This window comes from Platichthys flesus, chromosome 6, assembly GCF_949316205.1.
Source record: "Platichthys flesus chromosome 6, fPlaFle2.1, whole genome shotgun sequence".
In the NCBI taxonomy this organism is placed as follows: domain Eukaryota; kingdom Metazoa; phylum Chordata; class Actinopteri; order Pleuronectiformes; family Pleuronectidae; genus Platichthys; species Platichthys flesus.
Genome location: NC_084950.1, coordinates 23,226,344 through 23,246,867, shown reverse-complemented (window position 1 = coordinate 23,246,867; position 20,524 = coordinate 23,226,344). Strand labels below are relative to the sequence as shown.

The following is a 20,524-nucleotide window of genomic DNA, read 5'->3' as shown; positions in this document are numbered from 1 at the left end:
TGAGCGGCATGACTGTCAGTGAGATGCTTGTCGGCTCCATTATTACATCCAGAATTATAAATAATGCTATATTTCGCTTTGTGCATCTGCTTTGTACCTGCAGCGCACACACACAGACACACACCGCCGCACTGTCTTACAACAACGTACCTCAGGAAATATAACTCTGACGGAAAAAACATTGTCTTTCTTAAAGTTCCAATTCTGACAAAGTGAAGTGTAGTAATATTTTGAATAGCAGAGTTTTGTAAAACCTTTTCAGGATCATTATCATTATTAACGTTAGAGTCATTATTATCATATCATCACCATAATTCAACATCTGTCTTGTGCTTAAGTCGCCTGTTTCATGTAAATCTCCATTTATTCGACAAGTCTATGGATTTGAATACTGCCAGATGTTGTCTGAGAATCCACTGTCCATGTCTGTAAAAAATAAAAATCACCTTTATTGTTTTTACCTTCAAATGTCTAATAATAATCAAATGTAAGCTTTATTTATAAAGCAGCTTTTCTAACAAAGTTACCAAGTGCTTCAAACAAACAGACACAAAAGTGTGTTTTGCTTATGCGCAAACACCCCACCGCAAAATTATTGTAGAAACTACTTGACAGCTAGCCCCGATTCTGACTTTTTTTTTTTTAACAACATTTAATTAAAGTACATTCAGATACAAAGACAGATAAAGTTTATATTTTAAAGAACATTTTAAGCAAGGATTTAAACTTAGTGACAGATGAAGCTTCTCAGCTGGTTAAGTCATTCCAGAGTTTTGGGGCCTGGACTTTGTAAGCAAGTCAGCCTTTAGTCGAGCTCTGGACAGCCAGGAGATATCAGCTTTTATACGATGGCTGAGAAGAACTTCATTTGGTTTAAATGCTCAGACTCTAAATTTATTTTGAGAGAATCTGCCAATTTTGGCATGTTTATGTCTTTCATTATGTCTTTCGCCATTTAAACAAGGTGTACTGTAGGTTTTCAATATCCATTTTTAACTTAAAACCCATTTTTATTTACATTGGCACATTTACTGCCGCTGTTGTCATAAAGTACAGTTAAACACAGTTAATACACTGCCGGGGAAAAGGCCTTATTGGTATTGGAGTTTTGCATGCAGATAAAATTTATTAAAGACGAAAAAATATAAATGTCATCTAATTTTGACAGCTCTGTATTATTGTGGTAGATTTAAATATCAAGTTAAATCTTTCCAAAAATAACTTCAGTCCTCAAATACAGCTTTGCTGTTATTTTTTCCATCTGGTACATATTCTTTATAAGCTCCTTATTAACTCATTTTTAAAGAAATACGTGTTTCAACTATTTCACTTTATATTGTTATTGTCAGGTTTTTAGTTTTCAGCCATATATACGTTGTTATCGTCATTGCATTCTGTGGTATATGTAAACAAAGCAAAGCAGGAGGAAGATTCACATTTTACTCAAGTAAAATAATCAATAATAGATAATGTTTGAAATTGTATTCAATAAAAATAAATAATGAAATGAGATTATTATTAAATTGGATTTTCAGGGATAGATAGATAGATGGATAGATCTATCTGATCTGACATATAAAATAAGTAAATACTTAAAAAAATTATAAACATAAAAAGTAAATTGTAATGACAAAAGTCCTTCAAAGTCATTAAGGACTTTTGTACAACATTTTAATTGTTATTGTGAATGTGAGTCATGAGCCACAGCCAGAGGCAGGAGCAGTCTAACTGATGTGGGGATAAATGACTGAAGATCCAGAGCAGCAGAGGAGTCGGGCTGCAGGTGATCTGAAGATCCAGAGCAGCAGAGGACAGACGGTCCTTAGCTTTGTGTTTATCATTTACCATATCTATCAGACAACAACTGTGACCTAATGAACCAAACCCTAAAAATCACTGTGAAGGAAAGAGCATGTTATGATCAAACTGAATAGATAAAGATCCGCAGCATAGCTTCACGTGGTGGTTCTCAGGGAGTACTGCGGTTTAACAGACACAAAAAGATCCCCAATGCAGTGTCACAGCCAACAGGGAAGAGTTACATTTTGGTGTGGATTTGGATCAGAGGTTGGATCCAGGATTTTTTTACACTTTCGTTAACATTGCGATGTTGATTTAAAATTGTTTAGGGGGCTGATAATTATCAATGTGTGCCATTTGGTGCAGATCCAAATAAACATCTAGGTCTAGTGAAGGTATACACACCCTCTCTCTTTCTATATATATATATCGGACCTATATATCCTCCACGAGCAAGTACCTGATCTCCTCCCAGTCCTCCCACCCTGATCAGACACTGAACCGTACAGTGGGTCTTCCCTCAAAGCCTCATCCTGCCTTTTAAATCAGACTTGTTACCCTCTCCTCGCTGTCACCATATTCAGCCTCAACACTGTTTATAACAGTTATTTTCAGTTAATTCCTTCTTAATGTGTTATTTAGTTATCATAGTTGTGAACCGTATGTACCACATATCTCAACAGAAAAACTCAGTTTTAAATTAAAAAGGAAGAAAAATAAGAAAAATAAAAACTGAAATAACAAATAAAGAAATATATTAAAACATGGTTGGATGATGAAAAACTCTGGGCTCATCTTCTCAGCTGTACGTTCATGGGAAGGAGGAGTTGTCATTGATCGCCGCCACTATCCAAACCATGAATGAAGTAATAGTAAGAAATTCAAAAAGAGACGAATATGAAATGAAGCTGTTATAAAGACTGTTGCGTGATGAGGTATCAGTTTTTTTTAAATTACAAGAAATATTGAACAGTTTGGTGTTTTAGCAATTTTTTTCAACCCTTGTGTTATTAAGAGCCGAGGAGAAAAAATAAAGCAAGCAACACCGTGAGGAATCCCGACTTTTTCACAAACTGAGCTTCAGCCGATGAGGGACACCAGTGTTTGCTCAGACAAGACAACAGCGCCACTTTGTGGTAGATAAAGGAAATGCAGGAAAATTGCTGTATTTCTGTGAGAGTTTATTGTGAAATTTGCTGGTACAGTTGCAATCACAAATATTCAACGCCCTCCCCTCAATAGACATTATAGTGATGTGGATGACAGATAATGACAATAAATGACAAAAAAAACTCATCAAACAACAAAAGATATTTATTGATGCGTATTTTAGTTATTTTGACAACAGAAGTTGACCTAACTTTGAAGTTCAAATGAAAAATGTAACTCTTTCAACACATGTGCATGTGCAGTATTATTCAAGCCCCTAGCTTCAGTACTTTGTGGCGCATCCTCTAGCTTTTATAACTTCTAAAAAATGTTTTCGGTAAGTGCGGACAAGCTTCTTACACCTCTCGATTGGAATCTTTGCCCATTTTTCAAGTGCAAAAGCCTCTAGATCAGTGATGTTTGATGGCTTCCATGCTGCAACTGCCTTCTTTAAATCCCACCAAAGATTTTCATTCAAATTTGAATCTGGTGACTGTGAATGCAACTCCAGGACGTTCCAGGATCTTTTTCTCAACCAGGCTTTGGTGGACTTGGAGATTTTGCTTTGGATCATTGTCTTGCTGGAAAGTCCACATTCCTCTTTAAAATGGCCTTGTATTTCTGTGAATCCATGATGCCATGTACACAATAAAGATTGCTAGTTCCTGCCGCAGAAAAACAGCCCAACATCATCTTTGACCAACCTCCATGCTGGAATATGGGAATGGTATTCTTCTGGTCATAAGCCTGTCCTTTCACACCCCAGACATACCGCTGGTCCATATGTCCAAACAGTTCCAGTTTGGTTTCATCAGTCCATAGAACTGTCACCCAAAACTCTGTAGGCTTATCCAAATTCCTCCTGGCATATTCTAGTCGACTTTTGATGTTGCTTGTGGTCAAGAGCTGAGTGCGTCTTGGAGCCGGCCATTAAGTCCTTTATTATTCAGTGCACGTCTTATAGTTGCCACTGCAGCACTTGTACCAGCCTTCATCCGGTCATCCTGTAGGTGTCTTGCAGTCACACAGGGGTTTATCTGAGTTGTTCTGACTAAGTTGCTGAGGGTCCTTGATGAAATGCTGTGCTTTCTTCCATGGCCAGGCATGTTTGAAGCTGCTCCATCAGTTGTAAACTTCCTTATAATGTTCCCAATTGTGTCTCTTGGAATATCATTTTTTCTACCAAAGGCCTTTCAGGTGTGATGAAATAATCTCCTCTCTCAGCTTTTGTGTAAGCTCCTTTGTCTTTCCCATGATTGCAACTCACCTTGAATACCTTCATGGGTGGGGTTTATATATGCATCACAGCTGAAGCAAATGAAGGATCAGTATAGATTTCCCAAAGGCTTAATAATGTTTCAACTCAACTTTTGGACAAAAAAAAACTGTCAGACGGCTTTAAAAACAACAATATTATATAGGGGTTGAATAATTGCGACATGGCTATCTTAACAAAATATACTGCTACACACAAATACTACATCATGCATTTTCCGTGTTGATTTTCTTTATCACTCAACTCATAAAGAAGGCATCCGAAGCAGAATCTTGATCAAAGAACAAGATTCTGTGTACTTTAATTGATAAATCCTTAAAATCTTTGGGGGGTTGAATATTTCTGATTGCAACTGTATATTCTTTTCTCTGAACTTGACATGGTTAATTGGTCCCTACCTGATCATGTACACAGGTAACATACATGTTCTCGTGATAATTATTCAATAAATCATTGTAAAGTATAATTGGGTGTGATCTAAAAAGTTTTTAAAGTTTCATATGTAAATCAAGAAAAACAGAATACAAAAATTAAATAATAAAAGTAAATAAAATGAAACCAGAATAATGAAAATCTTTTAAAAAACGGATTGATAAAATGTCTAAAACCAAGTCTGTAAACTAAAAAAATCAAAATCAAACAAAATCAAAATCTATAATAAAAATGATAATTAATTACGGTTAGAGGTAAAAAACAAATAAAATAGATTTTAATTCATTACTTTAAAATAATAACAAGGACACAGTCAGTCAGTGATTCAATAACATATTTTAATTTTTCAGTGTTTTAGTATAAAAATCCCACCGGCCTGCTGTCGGCTGGTTTCCACTCCCATTGGCTATAACTGTGGTTTTTCCCAGAGAATCAGCTAAAGTACCAAATCTATACACACACAACATCCACATCCAGAGGAAGTGTCCCTGTCACTACCCTGCCAAAACAAAACATCAAACACTATCACCTCACCGCTCAGATTTAATGCTATTAATCCAAAAGTTAAAATAAAAATAAAAAACAACAGAGGAAGAACAGGGAGCCTCTACACGTGGCTCCTAGTGTGCCCATAGTATTTTATTACAATACTCTCTCTATAAAGTAATGCATATACATTTTCTGTTTTACAATAAATTAGTACAGGCACATTCTCTTCTCTCCTAGCTGACTGGAGGTCAGTTCAGATGGAAAAGATGATTACAGAAGACTTGAACTCATCACAGCATACAAACAAAAAGGCAAAAAAAAATAACTAAACTGTGGGGGAGGGAGAGAAACACACACACTCACACACACATTAGTGGGAACCTTGAGTGTAGCAGATTCTTTTTTTTGGTTTCGGTGTGAATGATGCACTTTAGGCATTTTAAACTGTGAGAGCTCCTATATAGATTTTATATAAATATGTACAAACAAAAAAAAAGGAAAAAGAATAAGTAGTCCAATAAAAACATTCAGGTAAAAAAATAAAAAGATGCACACACAAAATGAATGCCAAATATAAGAGAACTTGAAGCTTGAGAACACAATAAGTTACAAAAACTGTAAAAAAGGGTCTGAAATAAAAATGTTCAGTACAGTATGCATGTTTGTTTTTCTCTATGTAGAGATAGCACCAACAGAAACACCGACACCGGCAGTGTCAGCGACGACGTGGATCATCACCTCTGACTGTATAAATGTGTGACTGCGTACCATAACAACTGAGGGGATGAATAAATTAGTGTCAGACCTTGTACAGGATATTTACAGGAACTGCTGCCATCACTCACTCACTAACACTCGTTCTCTCACACGCACACACACTGATGGACATTTTCATGGCAGTGAGATGGTTGCAGCAGTCTTGCAGCACATTTAAGGAGGTCAGAGGTCAAACTCAGACACATTCAACAGGTTTAGACCCTGTGATTTTTCAGTCCTCACAGCCAAAGTTAGATTTTGTTTCCCCCAACCTTTTGCGTCTGCTAAACGAGTCGTTCCCATTGCATAGCTCTTTGACAAAACAAGACAGCCGTCACAAGCTACAGTATTTCAGAAAGGAGGGGGCAGATGTGCGGGGAGACATGAAAACAATCCAGTTGTAGGGAATGGTAAACATGTTGCGAGTGTGCGAATGTGTATGTGTGGGTGGGTGTAGGTGTTGTGCGTATGAGACCGGAACAGGGTATCTCTGCAGGGGGCGATGTTCTTGCAGGGTTGGGGAGGTGCTTCAATCTGTGAGGACGAGGCCGGCGCTTGGCTCCGGCTCGACGCTACCACGGTTCAGGTGCTTCATAGCTCGGTCGAAGGCAAACCGTACAGCTTTTCGGATGTGGCCAGAGCGAGCTTCCGTCAGCTTGATTCTATCGAGTGTCTCGTTGATCCCGAAGGGCACCATCTTGGATCTAGGAAGCCATTGCCTGAGAGGGAAGACGGAGGTCAGTGCGTGATCTTGCACCACACTGAAACAGATCATGCCGTGTATGTTCCTAATTAATTCCTGTTCTGCCATCTCAAAGTAACTGATCCTCAGTTCTCACGTCTTTGGTGATGCTGATTACTGAAGCCAGTCTGACTTTGGAGTCTGACAAGTATTAGAAACTTCTGTTAGACACTGTTTCAATTGGGACTGATCCCCAAATTATTCGTATTGGCAAGATATTGCCAAAAAAAGGAGGCGTACTTTTGTTAAACTATACCTGGGCAAACTCCTGGATACTGATGTTATCCTTATCCTAAGGTACTCCTGTCCCAGGATAATGTTTTTATAAATAAAAAAAATTGCGAGCAAGGAAGTCATCACAGGGCGATGGCTACAAGCAAACCTGCCATCAAAAGACGACTGGATCGCTGGATAGAATGGATTCACTGTCGGGAAAAACTGACCATTTCCTTAAGTCTAAGTCAGTATAACAAATGACTAAACACTTCATGAGATGTAACCCAATCTCTCTGTAACTGAAAATCTTCACTGTACTGAAGAGTGGCCCGAACCAACTCCTGTTACTTGAACTCGTTCTCACTGCCAATAATTAAAAACAACTCTTTAACCAAATGTTTTCAACTTTTTTTTGCATCTGTCTATTTCCTCTTTTGTTATAATTGCTATGAATAGTATTCATGATAAGACAGTGATTTGTGATAGGGACAGATTTCTACAGAGTTACAAATGTTGTCCTTATTGTTGCTACAACGATTCTTGTTTTTCTGACAATCACATTGACACTTTTTATTTATGTACTAAAAAGGTTGTGCTTGAGAGAGTGGATGACTCTTATTGTCAGACATGTTAAAAACTGGTGAGACGTGTTCAAAAGTGGTGTTACAGGCACTGGTAAATCATGAACATATGGTGGGAAAAGTAACACTGTCTGCTGAACTTAAATAGAGGAAAGAACACACTGTTAAAGCAGGATTTTACAGAGACTAAATTGTGTCAACAATATGTTTGAATTTCTTGGAGTCTCCCGTATTTTTTAACCACTAATACATTCAAACCTTCACATTCTGCATCATTTGAGATGCTGTGGCAGAAAAAGTAGCTGTGCTTAAGTTCTACTGCAACAGTTTGTTATTTATAAAGCTTTAAATGTCTAAATCTGAAAGTTTGGGGGTCAGGTGTGTTTGATTTTTCTGTTCCATTTCTTAGGTGGGTGGACATTTGGTTGATCTGTTGGATGGTGATAGTAGTAAAACATCTGGCTGGGGTCTGGTCTTCTCATTGGACTAAAATTTAGTCATTCTCATCATTAACCCTCAGTTTCTTTATATTCAGAAAAATAACCAAATTCAATCTCATCAACAAATATAGATGAATAAGAGGCTCTTGACCTGAGGAAGACCTTTCTCAGGTGTCAAAAACTAAGTTTGGTCCCTTAAATGTTTCCTAAATTTAACTTACAGGAATTTAACAGAGACAAAGAAGAACCACAGAAGTCCCAAAGCACATGGCTATTATAAAGACCAGCTCTAGGTGTGAGGGATATAGAAAAAGAGCAGAACAGCAGAATCACTTGTTGAATGGCAAAGAGTAATGCTGCCTGGGGAGTGCACCCTGATACAGAGTGTATAATCAGAGATCTCTTACTTTTCTAAGGTTTAGATGCAGCACACAAGCCAAAACTGAATGAATGTCCAATCAATGTGGAGAGTTTAAAACTAGCTAAAATCACTACACTTGTCCATTATGAAGAACTGAGAAGAAACACTGTTATTCTTGGTTTATTTCAAGCTTTTTCAGTGAAATGAATTGACCCATCTCTTTTTTTCCTTTGTTTACTTCTTTGACAGTGACTTTGCTAACAGTGAAGTGACTCTGCGAGTTCCTCACCAGCTGCGCTTGCTGTCGAAGAAGTGGACGAGGAAGAGTTTCTCTGCGGACCTGAACTGCATCCGCTCTCCGGCTCTGAGAACGTCCAGCGGCGGCTGGGGAAGCACCACCCCGTTGTGCTGAGACACCGTCCTCCGGACTCTGGGCTCCATGATCTGTGAAGACAGACAGGGGGAGACTGAGTGAGACGGCCTGGCACCAACAATAGTGAGGAGTAAATCCTGGTGGTGGCGGTCGCAAAGGGGAAGCCTGCACTCAAAAGACACAAGCATGCAAAGCTGAGTCAAGCCGCAAACGCTCTGAGCGAAAGTGGCCGACTCCACACACACCAAACAGTAGACAACTGGCCAGCTGGAAGCTGCCGCATGGCTGTGAGCACAAATCACGAGCTACGGCACGTACGATGGCAGTGGGGTAGATGGGTAATGAGACACAGAGTGGACTAACACTCACTCACCAGGGCAGGGTAGGAGGGAAATCCACTACATTTAGCCCAAACTAGTTTAAGAGGCTCCAGAACAAATGGAGAAGCAGCGGTGGGCTTCCACACCTCTACAGGAACAACGACAAGCAAGTTATGAAGGATTCACTGCAACAGACACAGAGCACAACCAGTCTGAACAAACAGCCACACACACAGAACTGGAACACACGCACCTTTTTTAAAGATAACCTTTAAAAAACATTTGAAAAGATTCCTAATGACTTGTCAATACATTAAAGGCATGAAATAAATGAAGTTAAAACATGAATATATGGGGGTAGATTCTTAAGGAGCCACAGATGTAGGTGAAGGTGTCAGTGAGAAGTCCTCATCAACAGAGAGCAGGGTGTAGACATTTCTTTCCATGTTGAGCTGCTAGTTTCTGTCAACTCTTTCAGCACGATGGGCTACTGTAAACACCAACCAATCTCCACGACAAGTATGTAAGTACAACACACAGTTACATCTGAAACTTGATCAGGACATCCTTACAAATGAGTGTAATGTTCTATATAGTATTCGCAGGAGTAGCTGTGATCACTTGATTGCAGTGTTTACACTGCAGGTTCTTGTTCTAAATGTAATTACTTTACTTATGTAAATCCATACCTATGTAGATGCAAGTTATATTTTTACTTGCATTTAAATCCTTTGTAGTTATATTGGAGGTGATAATGATTCACAGGAGACACACACTATCCATTAATGAAGCCAAAATATCATGGGTACGAACGCTGCCATTTTGCAACAATTTTTGTATTTGTATTTGAAGGGGACTTTTTAGTTTGGTCCCTGTCCCATCCACTAACATGGATAGATTGAATTTATAAGCACCAACTGGTGACAGCCAGCCACCAGTTGGTGATCAAGACAATTTGGCTTCACTTTTGGGGAGCTGTCATTCCGTCCAACTTTATAAACAGTCTATGACAAACACACAGCAACATGACACAAATAAGGGCTGGATATCATTTGACATTCCTATATACGAGTGCGGATACAGTACCTGTGCAGACTCTCAGGGCTGATAACGTACTAAAGCACTGCTCACCTGAAGTCTTCTTGACAATAATAACTAATGACTAAAAATATTGAATGTGTTGGATATCCAAGTATTAGTTTAGGGTAATCGAGGGCAGGAATTTACAAAACTACGTAATGTTTGCAATGTGGCTTTTGAGGCTTCTTCTTAGTTTCACCTTTTGATTCAGCTAGTCTATTTCTCTGATTACTAATAAAATTCTCAAATATAAAAAAGGGTTTGGCCATGGATATGATTTGGTTATTGTTTGTTGAGTGACCATGTTATGAGCGTGTAATTAACTGAACCCACAAAGACAAATTACAAACTTCACTTCCAGCCTGTCAGTCTTTAATCTTGGTTTCCTTCTTCTGTTTTCCCTGTTCGTTAAGCACTGAGTTAAACCGTCATTTGGCTTACACTTTACGATTTGTGTCTCTGCGGATTTCATCCAGAACCTCAACCTCAGTTTGAGAACCAGTGAGGTAAAGCCCATTAGTGTGGTGATGTGTGATGACCTGCTGGATTTGTAAATTCTTATTATACAATTTTCTTATATTTGACATTTACAACAGAACCCTGGATCCTCAAATGAACAATCCACTTCACTTCAAGTGAAAGACAAGAAGTGACACAAGAGTCAAATAACAAAATAAGCATGCAGGGACATTAATAGTATTAGTATACGTGCAAAAAGGGATTGATTGATAAGTTACGTAAAAGTCTTCAGCAATCGGAGGACAGAACTGAGCAGTCAACATGCTGCCATGCTTTTTGATGCACATTTATATCTGAGAGGACCGACGCTGCTCTGCTCACCTGAGGAGATCTTGGCAGCTTTGGTGAACTCTCCGTTTTTGATACAGGTCCTCAGAGAGTTTTTGTCATCCACAGTGCTCCTTCGAGCTGCTGCCAGCCGACCTTTACCACCTTTAGATACAATGACGGTGCTGAAAGAGATGAGGTGGGCCAGAGATGGAAACTGTTTAAAAACGTGTACAGTCTAAGTGTGCATAAGACTGCCTGAAGTAGTTTGTCTCTTGATCCAGCAGAGGGTAATCACTGTCAGATTGACCTATTACCTGCCCTATTGACCCCACAGTAAAGTTAGTCAGTAATATTACAAAGTTTTATGAAATTTGGAGGAAGCTAGCAAGCAAAGCAATCCTAAGTGGACAATCATGACACTAGAGCATCTGAGGCGCGTGGAAGTATTTAGGGTTCTACACCAAAGATGGCAGTGTGTCGATCAAAGATGAGGCTGCATCTGCTTTGTAGCAAATCTGTGCGATCGGGTGTCCTGTAAAATTCGTTTCGGACTTGATGTTTTGACAAACTGACAGCCATAAAACTGTGGCATTTCATTTTTAATCTAATCAATCAACAGCCCCAAAACTTCAAATTTACTATATAATGTAGGAAGTGATTGGTTACATACAGAGGTGCATTCAAGGGAAATTTTGTTTTCTTTGTGGTTTTTTCACCATGATTCTCATCATGTTTCTCTGTTTCAAGATCCTTTTTTCACTACTTATGGAAATGAAGAAACAAGACTTATATCAGTAAACTCCCCCTTGGGCCCTTAGCTCCTCCCCTTCGTTTTGATCGTTCAATGGTAGGGCTGTCCCGATACCCTGTTGGGACGGAGGGGAAGGGCTTTATAGACCCTCAGTTCGTACCTAGGGGTACCCAGAATGCCTTGCGAATCACCGGTAAGCTGGGAGAGAGACCCACAAATGTAGTATTTTCTGTAAGGATTTATAAATTACGATAATGATTGTTATATCTTATTTGAATATCATTTAAATGTGTTATGGTTGTTTTTCTCAACAACAATTAAAAAAAGATCGCAAGCTCGTATGCTCACGATCCTTTTTTCCCCCCAATGATAGTCCCATATTTTCACAAAATTTCATATCGCACACAAGATTTGAGGACTCACAATGTGCTTGATTGAACCCGTGTAAAGCAGCGATGTTCCTGAACTTAAATGCTCCTCTAATAACAAAGCATCCTGGCAGGGTTGACAACAGACCACTGCTAGCAGCCTGTGTGCTTTTGATTCATACGTGAAATAATGCATAGCATTCAAACTTTCAGATTCCAAATATCATTGATTCACCTGCATTAGCTTAGATGTTATTTGGATATTATAGGTTTGGCAATTTAGTAACGGCAAACATTAGCATTGGTGTATTTAAGATGACAACAATGTTATTACAATGATATCCCTGGCAAAACTTTTGTCTCGCCTGTTTAAATCGACGACTACTGATGATGTGTCGGGTTTTGTGACGACTACTGTTGATGTAAAGGCTTCTTGAAGGGCTGTCCCAATTTGTAGGGGAAGGTTTCAACCACTCCCCTCTGTGAATCCATTTCAAGGGGCAAGATTACCTTTGAAAACAGGGGGTAGGTGTAGTGCCAAGGGGTGTAATGGGATTGGGATCAGTCAACAGTAGGGCACTGGCTGTTTCTACCTGGACTCACCTCGTGCTGCAGAGAACGCTTCCACTGGAGGAGATGCTCGACTCCGACGCACAGCGACGGCGAGGCTCAACCAGCCGAGGAGAAGGCGAGATTTCTTCCTCATCTACCACAAATCCATTTGCAATTCCTTAGAATTATAAATAAAAGTCACTGTATAGTAAAATATATTTCAATAAGATTTCTTTGACATTTTTGTTAATCTTTTTGAGGATTATTTAAGAGTGAGTACCTGTGCCAAGGCGTTTTATTGGTGACTCGTCGTCTTCCTCTCCATCAGCACTGCTGCTGCGAGTTCTTTTCTTCGGCAAGAGGAGCGTCTCCAGTCGAGGTATCACCACAGACAGGAAGGTTTTGGCGCCTAGAGATGGAGGCGATACAGCAGATGCCTCTTGGGTCTTAGCTGGTTTCTGTGGGCTGGCACTCTTGGACTTGCGGAAGAGGACATTGGTCCGTCGGTTGCAGGGAACAGAGACCTCGGTGGTGAGGTTGCCGTTGTGGAGCGGTTGGTCTGGGATGTGCCTTGTGGGGGTGTCTAAGGGTAGTGAGGTAGACGTGTCACTGTCGAGCTTCATGGGAGTCTGGTCCGTGCTTGATTTGAGAGGGGACAGCTCCAAGTTGCTGGGCAAGGCGTCAAGCTCTGAATGTAATGTCAAAGGGCATAACGTTGGCAGAGGTAAATACTTCTCTTGTTCCGAGCAGGGCTTTGCTGTGGGTTCAGGTAGTGGTTCCTCGACAGACTCTGTAGAGATTGAGCCGGGCTCTGATGCAGCGGGTGGTGGTGGTCGGAGAGACTTCTTCAAGCTCATCTCACAGCGGACCTCCATAATGGTCTTTTTTAACAGTTTGAGCCTCTTGCTGCGGGATGGGCCATGCTTCATGGCTGTGCTCAGGTCCAACTTCTCCAGCAGCTCCTTCAGCTGATCCTCCAGAGGAGTCAGCTGGCGGTAAGCGGGGCTCAGCAAGCGGTCCACTGACAGAGACAGAGAGACAGTCAATATTCATCTGTAGTCAGCAATCGTCATAGTGTTATCTCCATTCTATCACTCCAGCACTTCCATTTCACCTGCTGCACTTCAGTGACCACAATGCACAGGTCTTGTACAGACTGCCTTTCCCACAAGTATTTCAGTGAATCAAAATTTATCAGTCACATGTCTAGAATACCATGTAATTAATAGATTTTCATTTACGCAACTTACCTTCCTCCCAGGAGAAGGGGGATGGCGCCTCAAGTTTTGGGGCCGTGGACAGATGCAAGCCGCTTGGGAAGTCAAAGCCAATCCGCTCAGATTCGCGACGGGCCCTGCGTATGATGGCTCCTCCGTGATCCTGCATCCTCTGAGCTGCCTTGTAGAAGAAGGTGTCCTTAGAATTGTAGGACATGCAGTTGGCGATGAGGAGGTTGAAGTCCGCCTCAAACTCTTCCAGGCTCCTGTAGTCATGAGCGTCGATGCGTTTCCTCATCGTGGAAAAGTCCATGGGGATTTTGATGTGGTCCATGTAGTCAGGAACCTGCAGGGGTACAGAGAGGTCATGTCAGGGCACTCTGAAAGCTAGTGAGTGGACCTTTGGATTTAGTTAATGTGTGTTGTTATAGCATTTCCAAAAGCCCCAAATTTTAAAATCCACTATTTTTCTGGACATTTGCATCAGAAAAGCTTTTGCCCAACAAGTTATCACTTGAGGGTAATTTTTGGGACTGAGAAAGGGTTGCAGACCTCCTTGATGTTGACAGGCTGAGCAAAGATGCTGTACTGGTCCTTTTCCTGTAGCTGACTAAGCACGGCTCTCAGCAGGATGTTGAAGGGGGTCAGCTGGACCTCTAGCACTGACTGCTGCAGCTTCATCTGACAAAAGGACACACAGTCTTACAGGGTCAACACAGGTGAACAACAGTTTAGAGTCTTGTTTTTTTAACTTCTACATGGAGGGGTTCTCACCACAATAACATATATCATTGCAGTTTTTTCCAACAGGGGAGTTGTCCCTGTTAACACACAGTAAGCTATCATGCGCACCTCATGCACAGTGAGGACAGGTCTGTCTGTTAAGAGCACTGTGCTTGATGTGACAACATGCACACCAAGGTATTATCTACTCAGTTTATGCTGAATTATATTTGCCTGCAGAGGACTCTAAGTGTTAAAAATGTTCAGCTCATTAAGAAACATCAGATGATCACTACAAAGGGTGCAAATCGAAAAAAAAAGTACCTAAAAGTGGGTCAAAAAGATTATAACTTTTCTGTCTCACAACAAAGATTCCCACTCACAAACAAGTGATCATTAATAAATAACATAATCATTGATTCTAATTGATAAAGGAAGAACCAAACCTTATCAAAGATGTACTTGAAGATTTGTATTGTGAGAGAAATGTGAGGTTAATCTGTCATCCTGTGCATTTTGTGACTGGCAGGTTTTTGGTATGTAGTTGTTAATCATAAATCCACACAAGAAACTTGTTGCCATTCTCTACAGATATACAATAAATCTTGAGACAACTACCTCCTCCCTCTTCAGCTTTTCTCTCTTCCTGATGAGCTCCAGCAGCAGACGAGCTCGCTCGAGGTCATGGCGGAGGCGGTGCCACTCCTTCAACTGCTCCTTCAGAGCCTGGTTTGTCTCCTTGCGGTCCTAGAGAAAATCCAAAATATCCTGTTTAGTAAGATGATCTTGGTAAGAGGTTATTGCTAAACTGTCTGAAGCTAATGTGTTGCGGCAGCATTCACCATCTGTTTGACTTTGGGTGGCTGAGGGTTGGCCTGCAGCCGGCGGATTAGCTGCACGTTGTTCCTCGACTGTCTCTTCAGCACCCAGTAGCTCAGCACACTCTCGACAAACAGCCGCTTTCTCTGAACCGCCACCTGGTTCAGGATAGTGTCAAAACTAAACCACAGGGAAACAAAAGGAGATATTAGTCATTAAAAACTCATCACATCTTTCACTAAATGTTCAGAAAGGAAATGATATGAGCTGTAATACAACATCCCATGTCACAAGCTTTATATTTTTGGTCAGTGTATGTATATCTATAATAAATCATGATAGGTCTGGGTTAGGGTGAAAACATGGCCTAAATATATTCTTTGGCTATATATTGCTATACACAATATAAATCTTGATATTTTGAAATCTCCTCTTAGTCACTGTACAAATGTTAGAAGATATCAGCGGACATTTAGGTTTGAAACCCGGTGTAAACAACCTTGTATCGAGTTGAATGTAAGTGTCGGGACTTGCCCTCTGATCATTGAGCAGCTGTGGAGCATAGAGGAAACTCTAGTCATGATATAGTAATTTTATACATCTTACGTGGAACAAGCCGCGATATATATTAGATATATCGACCACCCCTAGATCATGATCCATTATATCTCTGGTTGGCTGATAGCTTGAGTGTCTTGGCTAATCAGTCTACTTTTTGATATTTAGAAGCTATTAAGTTCGTAAATGCAGAGTTAGATAGTGAAATGATGGACAAGATTACTGAAATAAGACCCCAGCCTAAACAAAAAGCTTAATTCTTCATTATTCTTACTTTGGTAAAGTTCTTCTACAGTCATGCTTTTCACTCTTTAACGAGACTTATTGTAATTTTGTAATACTAATGTGCAGCAAATTGTGACCCTGATCACAAACAGGCTTGTCCTGGAAGAGGAATGTCTCACTTGTGACTCCCTCTGAAGTTTCTGTGATATTTTCATTTTTTTTACTTGAGTGACTGAGTATTGATTGATAATGAAATGCATTCTTAGAGTCCTGGATGCATGCATACCTTGAGGCGGTTATACTGGGACCAGAGTTGGTGGGAGTCTCAGGTTCTGGTTCTGGTTCAGGCTCTGCTCTCTTACTCTTCTTCTTATGCCAACCCTTGGCACGGGCCTTGCCCCTTTTCTCAACCCTCTTTTGGCAGGCTCCATTTTTCGGATGCTGCTCCTCGTAGATGTTATGGGGCCGGCGGTCACAGCCATTGGGTGTGTGGCTGCAGCAGTAAGCGGTCTTTTGCACAGAGAAAGTGTTTGCACCGGACGCAGTCACCTCTTTGACTGGTTCCATTCTCATGTAGAGGCCAGCCTTCTGGGCGCAGCTGACATGGAAGGCTGTGTAACAGTTGATCTTGTCACACTGGATGCACGCTCCTGCTCCCTTCTCCTTACACAAGTAGCAGGTCAACTTCCAGCGTGCTGGCGGAATGTTGCGGACGCCATCAATTGGCTCAATGAAAACAGTGTCGGAGAAGCCGACTTCAGGGACCCACAGAGCACACGCTACGTGACCCCAGCGGCCATCATCAGTCTTCTTCAGGGCTCCACCTCGGTTGGGGCAGAAGACGCAATCTGCGGGCCGCGACGGACACTGCAGACAGTGGCGGCAAAGCCACTGGCCCTCTGGGACGTACGGCACACCGTAGCACTCCTGGTGCACAGCGATATTGCAGGAGTCACAAAAGAGGATAACATTACTGTCAGCACCGTCTCCATCCATACAGATGCAGCAGACGGCGTCCTCATCCACCAGCGACTGCATGTCACTCTGACCCTGCGTGGATGAGTACGACTCCTTCTCGAAGCGGTCCATTAAGAACTCAAAGAGGTTGTGGGACACCTGGCTGATGCCCTCGCTCTTCCTTTTCTCATTGATGAGCTCCAACCAGGCATAGTCTTCCTCATCCATGTCGTACTCCACCTCCTCATCCAGCTCCTCCGCCGTCCTTTCTGTGTATTTGTAATATGCTGCTGGCCTCTTCGGCACCACTGGCAGGTTGTATTCAACTGTTCTAACCTTTGCCTCCAACAGGCCGCTGGTACTGGTGTGGGTGCCGCTGGTGCCATGTGAAGCTGTGAGTGCTGCGTTCTTCTTCTGCTGGTTGTTTTTGAGGCGCATAGAGCGCACCAGGACCTGCTGGGGCTTCTCGTTGTTCTCCTTGTTGCTGTTGCACTCCATGATTTCCTGGGCTGTTGGATCATCGTCAGCGATTACATCCAGCTTGTCGTAGACGCTGAGCCGATGCACACGGCCGTCCAGCTCCAGCTCCACAATTCGCTGCGCTTGCGCATATGTCAGTGTCTCCCGGTTGGGTGACGGCTTGATGGGTGACGACTCCCTCTTCAGCACAGACGGGCGGTGATTTCGACCTTTTTTCTTCATGTTGAAACCGTTAAGACCCTGAGAAAAAATAAATGAAAAATCAGTGTCAATGACAGACTGTTGTGATGCTGTGGAAGCAACTGCAAGAGCAACCATTGTCATTAACTTGTTCTGTGAAGCAACAACCTGCACACAGAGCCGTGTGTGTTGGATGTAACACAAACCAGCACAGATGATTAACAGCTTTAACCCTCCAGTTACCTTCCAGGCAAAATGTTGGGCAGTTAATGTTTTTAAACAAGGACGGCTTCACCTCTTCAAGCTTCCATCAAAAAAATATGTAAAAATTAAACACACAACTTTACATTTCAGGGTAAGTTACAGTCCCTTATACTTGTTGTGCAGGTCCACGTGTTAAGGATTTCTATGATGGTGTAAAACTCATTTTGCAACCAGCGACAATGTTGGGCAACTGATTTTTAATTCAGTTTTGCAAATGCAACATAAAACAAGCAATTAATTTATTACAAACGAATAGGGTTTTCCTCATGGTACAGCTGAGTCTAATCTGCTGCAGGTCTTGCCTCTTGTCAACTTCTGCTGAGTGCAGATTGGGCAAATGTCTCTGCAACATGATACATCAGTACTGATACAAAAGCTTATTTCCAGCATCTTCGCTAGGGGAATAAAAACACACTTTGTATGAATACATGTAGAAGAGCATCCCTATTTGATTCAGGAAAAATCCAAATAAAAAGTGTCAAGACAGTCTAACTAAGATATTGATATCAAAGTTTGATGCATGATATTTTACATATTTGGTGCCACAGAGTAAAACATCTGTCAGTTTTCCAGTACAGGTTTGATTTGAAATTCTGATATTCATCGAGCTTTTTAGTTGAATTAACCATTAGACCTGTAGATTGTTTTCTTAAATAATGACTTGTGATTGTGAGAAAATAGTGAAAAGTTTTCAGGAGCCCCAGCAGACAAAACTACACTTTTAGTTTTGACAGACATCCCTAAAGATGATAATTGATTCGAGAATCATTTACGATGAAATCAATTTTCCAACCCTGATCCTAAAGAATGTCTTGCATCTGGCTGTTAAAATGACTTAAAGAGTTAGTGATGCATTTTCTGTCAATTGTTCCGACAACTCTAAAATTATTATTGACACAAATATGGTTCTATATATGTAAATATCAGGCAAATACATAAATAAACCTTTTCTTTAATTGATAAATAATTTAGTTATTTTAATTAGGCAAACAAAATCAAGAATGTGATGGGTTCACCTCTTCTAATGCAATAGGTCAATGTATATATTTTGTTTCAGTCAGTTTGTGCCGGTTGGTCAAAAGTAAAAGTAAAATAAAAATAAATATGCAGATTTAAGACAATGGGAATTAAAGTAGGAGGCAGGTCTACATAACAATTGATTCTTTACAAGCCTCTTCAAAACAAATGTAGTGCAGTTGAGTTTTACATTTAAAGCTCACGTGTTTGAGCAGTTGAACTTTCTATATCCACATTCTTTCATTGTGGGCTGAGTGTCGAGACCAGGATCATAAACAGACTGACTGTGCAACCAGGTTTCGTTCTCAGATTGGCAGTGCGTTCGAAAACTGGTACATTTAAGACGTGTGGCTACACCTAAGCAACCACTGTCACCACATTAGTTCCATTGCAGTTGCCCACAGAGGAGTTGGGCCGCTGCCCTCTCTGTAAGAGGCCCCAGGATGTGTTTCTGCACCAGTCATTTCTGAGATCAACGTGCTTCAGTTGGTGTGTAGTGAGACAACAGGGGGCGGACACACACTGGATGTGACAACATCCACTGGATGAATGAAAGAAAGACACAGGGCAGCCAGACGCCTCTACACCGACCCCTTGGAGCCCTCGGTCGGCGGCCTGAATCCGCTGAGAGTCGGTTGTTGTTGTTGGAAACCAAAATCTAACGACAACAGATCGGTCAGGTTCTCTCCAACTGAAACTGTGTCTGCTAACAACGGCTAACACTAGCCAAACTCAGTTGAAACACAACCATGATATACGAGTGCAATCGAGCCTGTTTAAACATTATCCGCTAAACACGGGCCTCTCGTGACAAAAGACGACCCGGCGCTGTGGGCCAATGAGGCGGCGGCCCCTCCGCTCGTCCTACAAACGCATTAGGACACTCCGTCCACAAACCGGGCTAATGTTAGCCTGCTAGCATTACAGTTACTGAGTGGGGGAGGAAATATGGCGACCAGCACAACAAGAAGCTGGCTCGACAGAAAAAGTTGGCTTTTCCTCATAGCAGCACGGGTTGGTTCTGGGTTCAAACCATCCTGGGCAACTGGGGGCGGATATTAAAGAGGCTAGCAGAGCGCTAGGAAGAACCTACCTCGTTTTTTTTACCAATTCAGCTCGCAAAGACAACAGCAATGGCGGCGCGGCCTGCGGGGCGAAGCTGCAGCTAAATCCACATTCAGTCCGCTCGTCGACCGGCGGCCGCGGCTCGAGCTGAACCGAGTACAACTTGAGAGGGACCGACAGGTATCCAGGGCGAAGAGCCGGTCCCGGACGTGCTACTTTGGTCCGAGTAGACGCCAGGGGACAGTAGTGTAGAGAGACAGGTGGCAGAGCTCCACCGCTGCCCGAGCTCCTGCTTCTCTTCCCCCAACAACAATGCGGGACGTTGAGTGAGTCGTTACGTGCATGACGTCACCGCGTAGACAACGTACAAATGAAAACCAGCTTTTCTGACTCGATTGTAGGATTATATATTGTTTAAATTATATTCAAATATATATTGTATAGGGTTAACCCTAACACTATAAATGGTGTAGAAATTATGTGTGAATGAATGATATACTAATAATATATTGTATAAATGATATACAAATTATACATTATATAC

The 20,524-nt window shown here is 41.4% G+C and overlaps 1 protein-coding gene across 3 annotated transcripts; it reads right to left on the bottom strand.

Annotated features, from left to right (window-relative positions):
• Positions 1–4,973: 4,973 nt before the first annotated feature.
• LOC133955052 (bromodomain-containing protein 1-like) lies at positions 4,974–20,278 on the bottom strand. Of its 3 annotated transcripts, XM_062389701.1 has the most exons (12): positions 20,009–20,278; positions 16,304–17,694; positions 15,258–15,414; positions 15,034–15,162; positions 14,245–14,373; positions 13,726–14,038; positions 12,756–13,496; positions 12,527–12,653; positions 10,856–10,986; positions 8,989–9,083; positions 8,532–8,686; positions 4,974–6,621 (listed from the first exon to the last, which is right to left on the bottom strand). In XM_062389701.1, exons 2-12 carry the CDS (start codon positions 17,674–17,676, stop codon positions 6,432–6,434), a joined length of 3,540 nt encoding a protein of 1,179 aa, XP_062245685.1. In that variant the 5' UTR covers positions 17,677–17,694; positions 20,009–20,278; the 3' UTR covers positions 4,974–6,431. The 3 variants fall into 3 exon arrangements, 2 of the variants coding, with proteins under 2 accessions (XP_062245685.1, XP_062245687.1); XM_062389703.1 differs by lacking the exon at positions 8,989–9,083 and having other exon boundaries at positions 6,457–6,621; XR_009920843.1 differs by lacking the exon at positions 4,974–6,621 and having other exon boundaries at positions 8,656–8,686; positions 8,989–9,120.
• Positions 20,279–20,524: the final 246 nt, after the last annotated feature.

Bases quoted from the DNA above. Each gene is read 5' to 3' on its own strand.
- LOC133955052 (XM_062389701.1), bottom strand. From the start codon at position 17,676: ATGAAGAAAAAAGGTCGAAATCACCGCCCGTCTGTGCTGAAGAGGGAG. The intron at 12,654-12,755 runs GTACTCACTCTT...TATAATTCTAAG, and splicing joins AATAAAACGCCTTGGCACAG to GAATTGCAAATGGATTTGTG. The intron at 10,987-12,526 runs GTGAGTCCAGGT...CATCTCTTTCAG, and splicing joins AGCGTTCTCTGCAGCACGAG to CACCGTCATTGTATCTAAAG.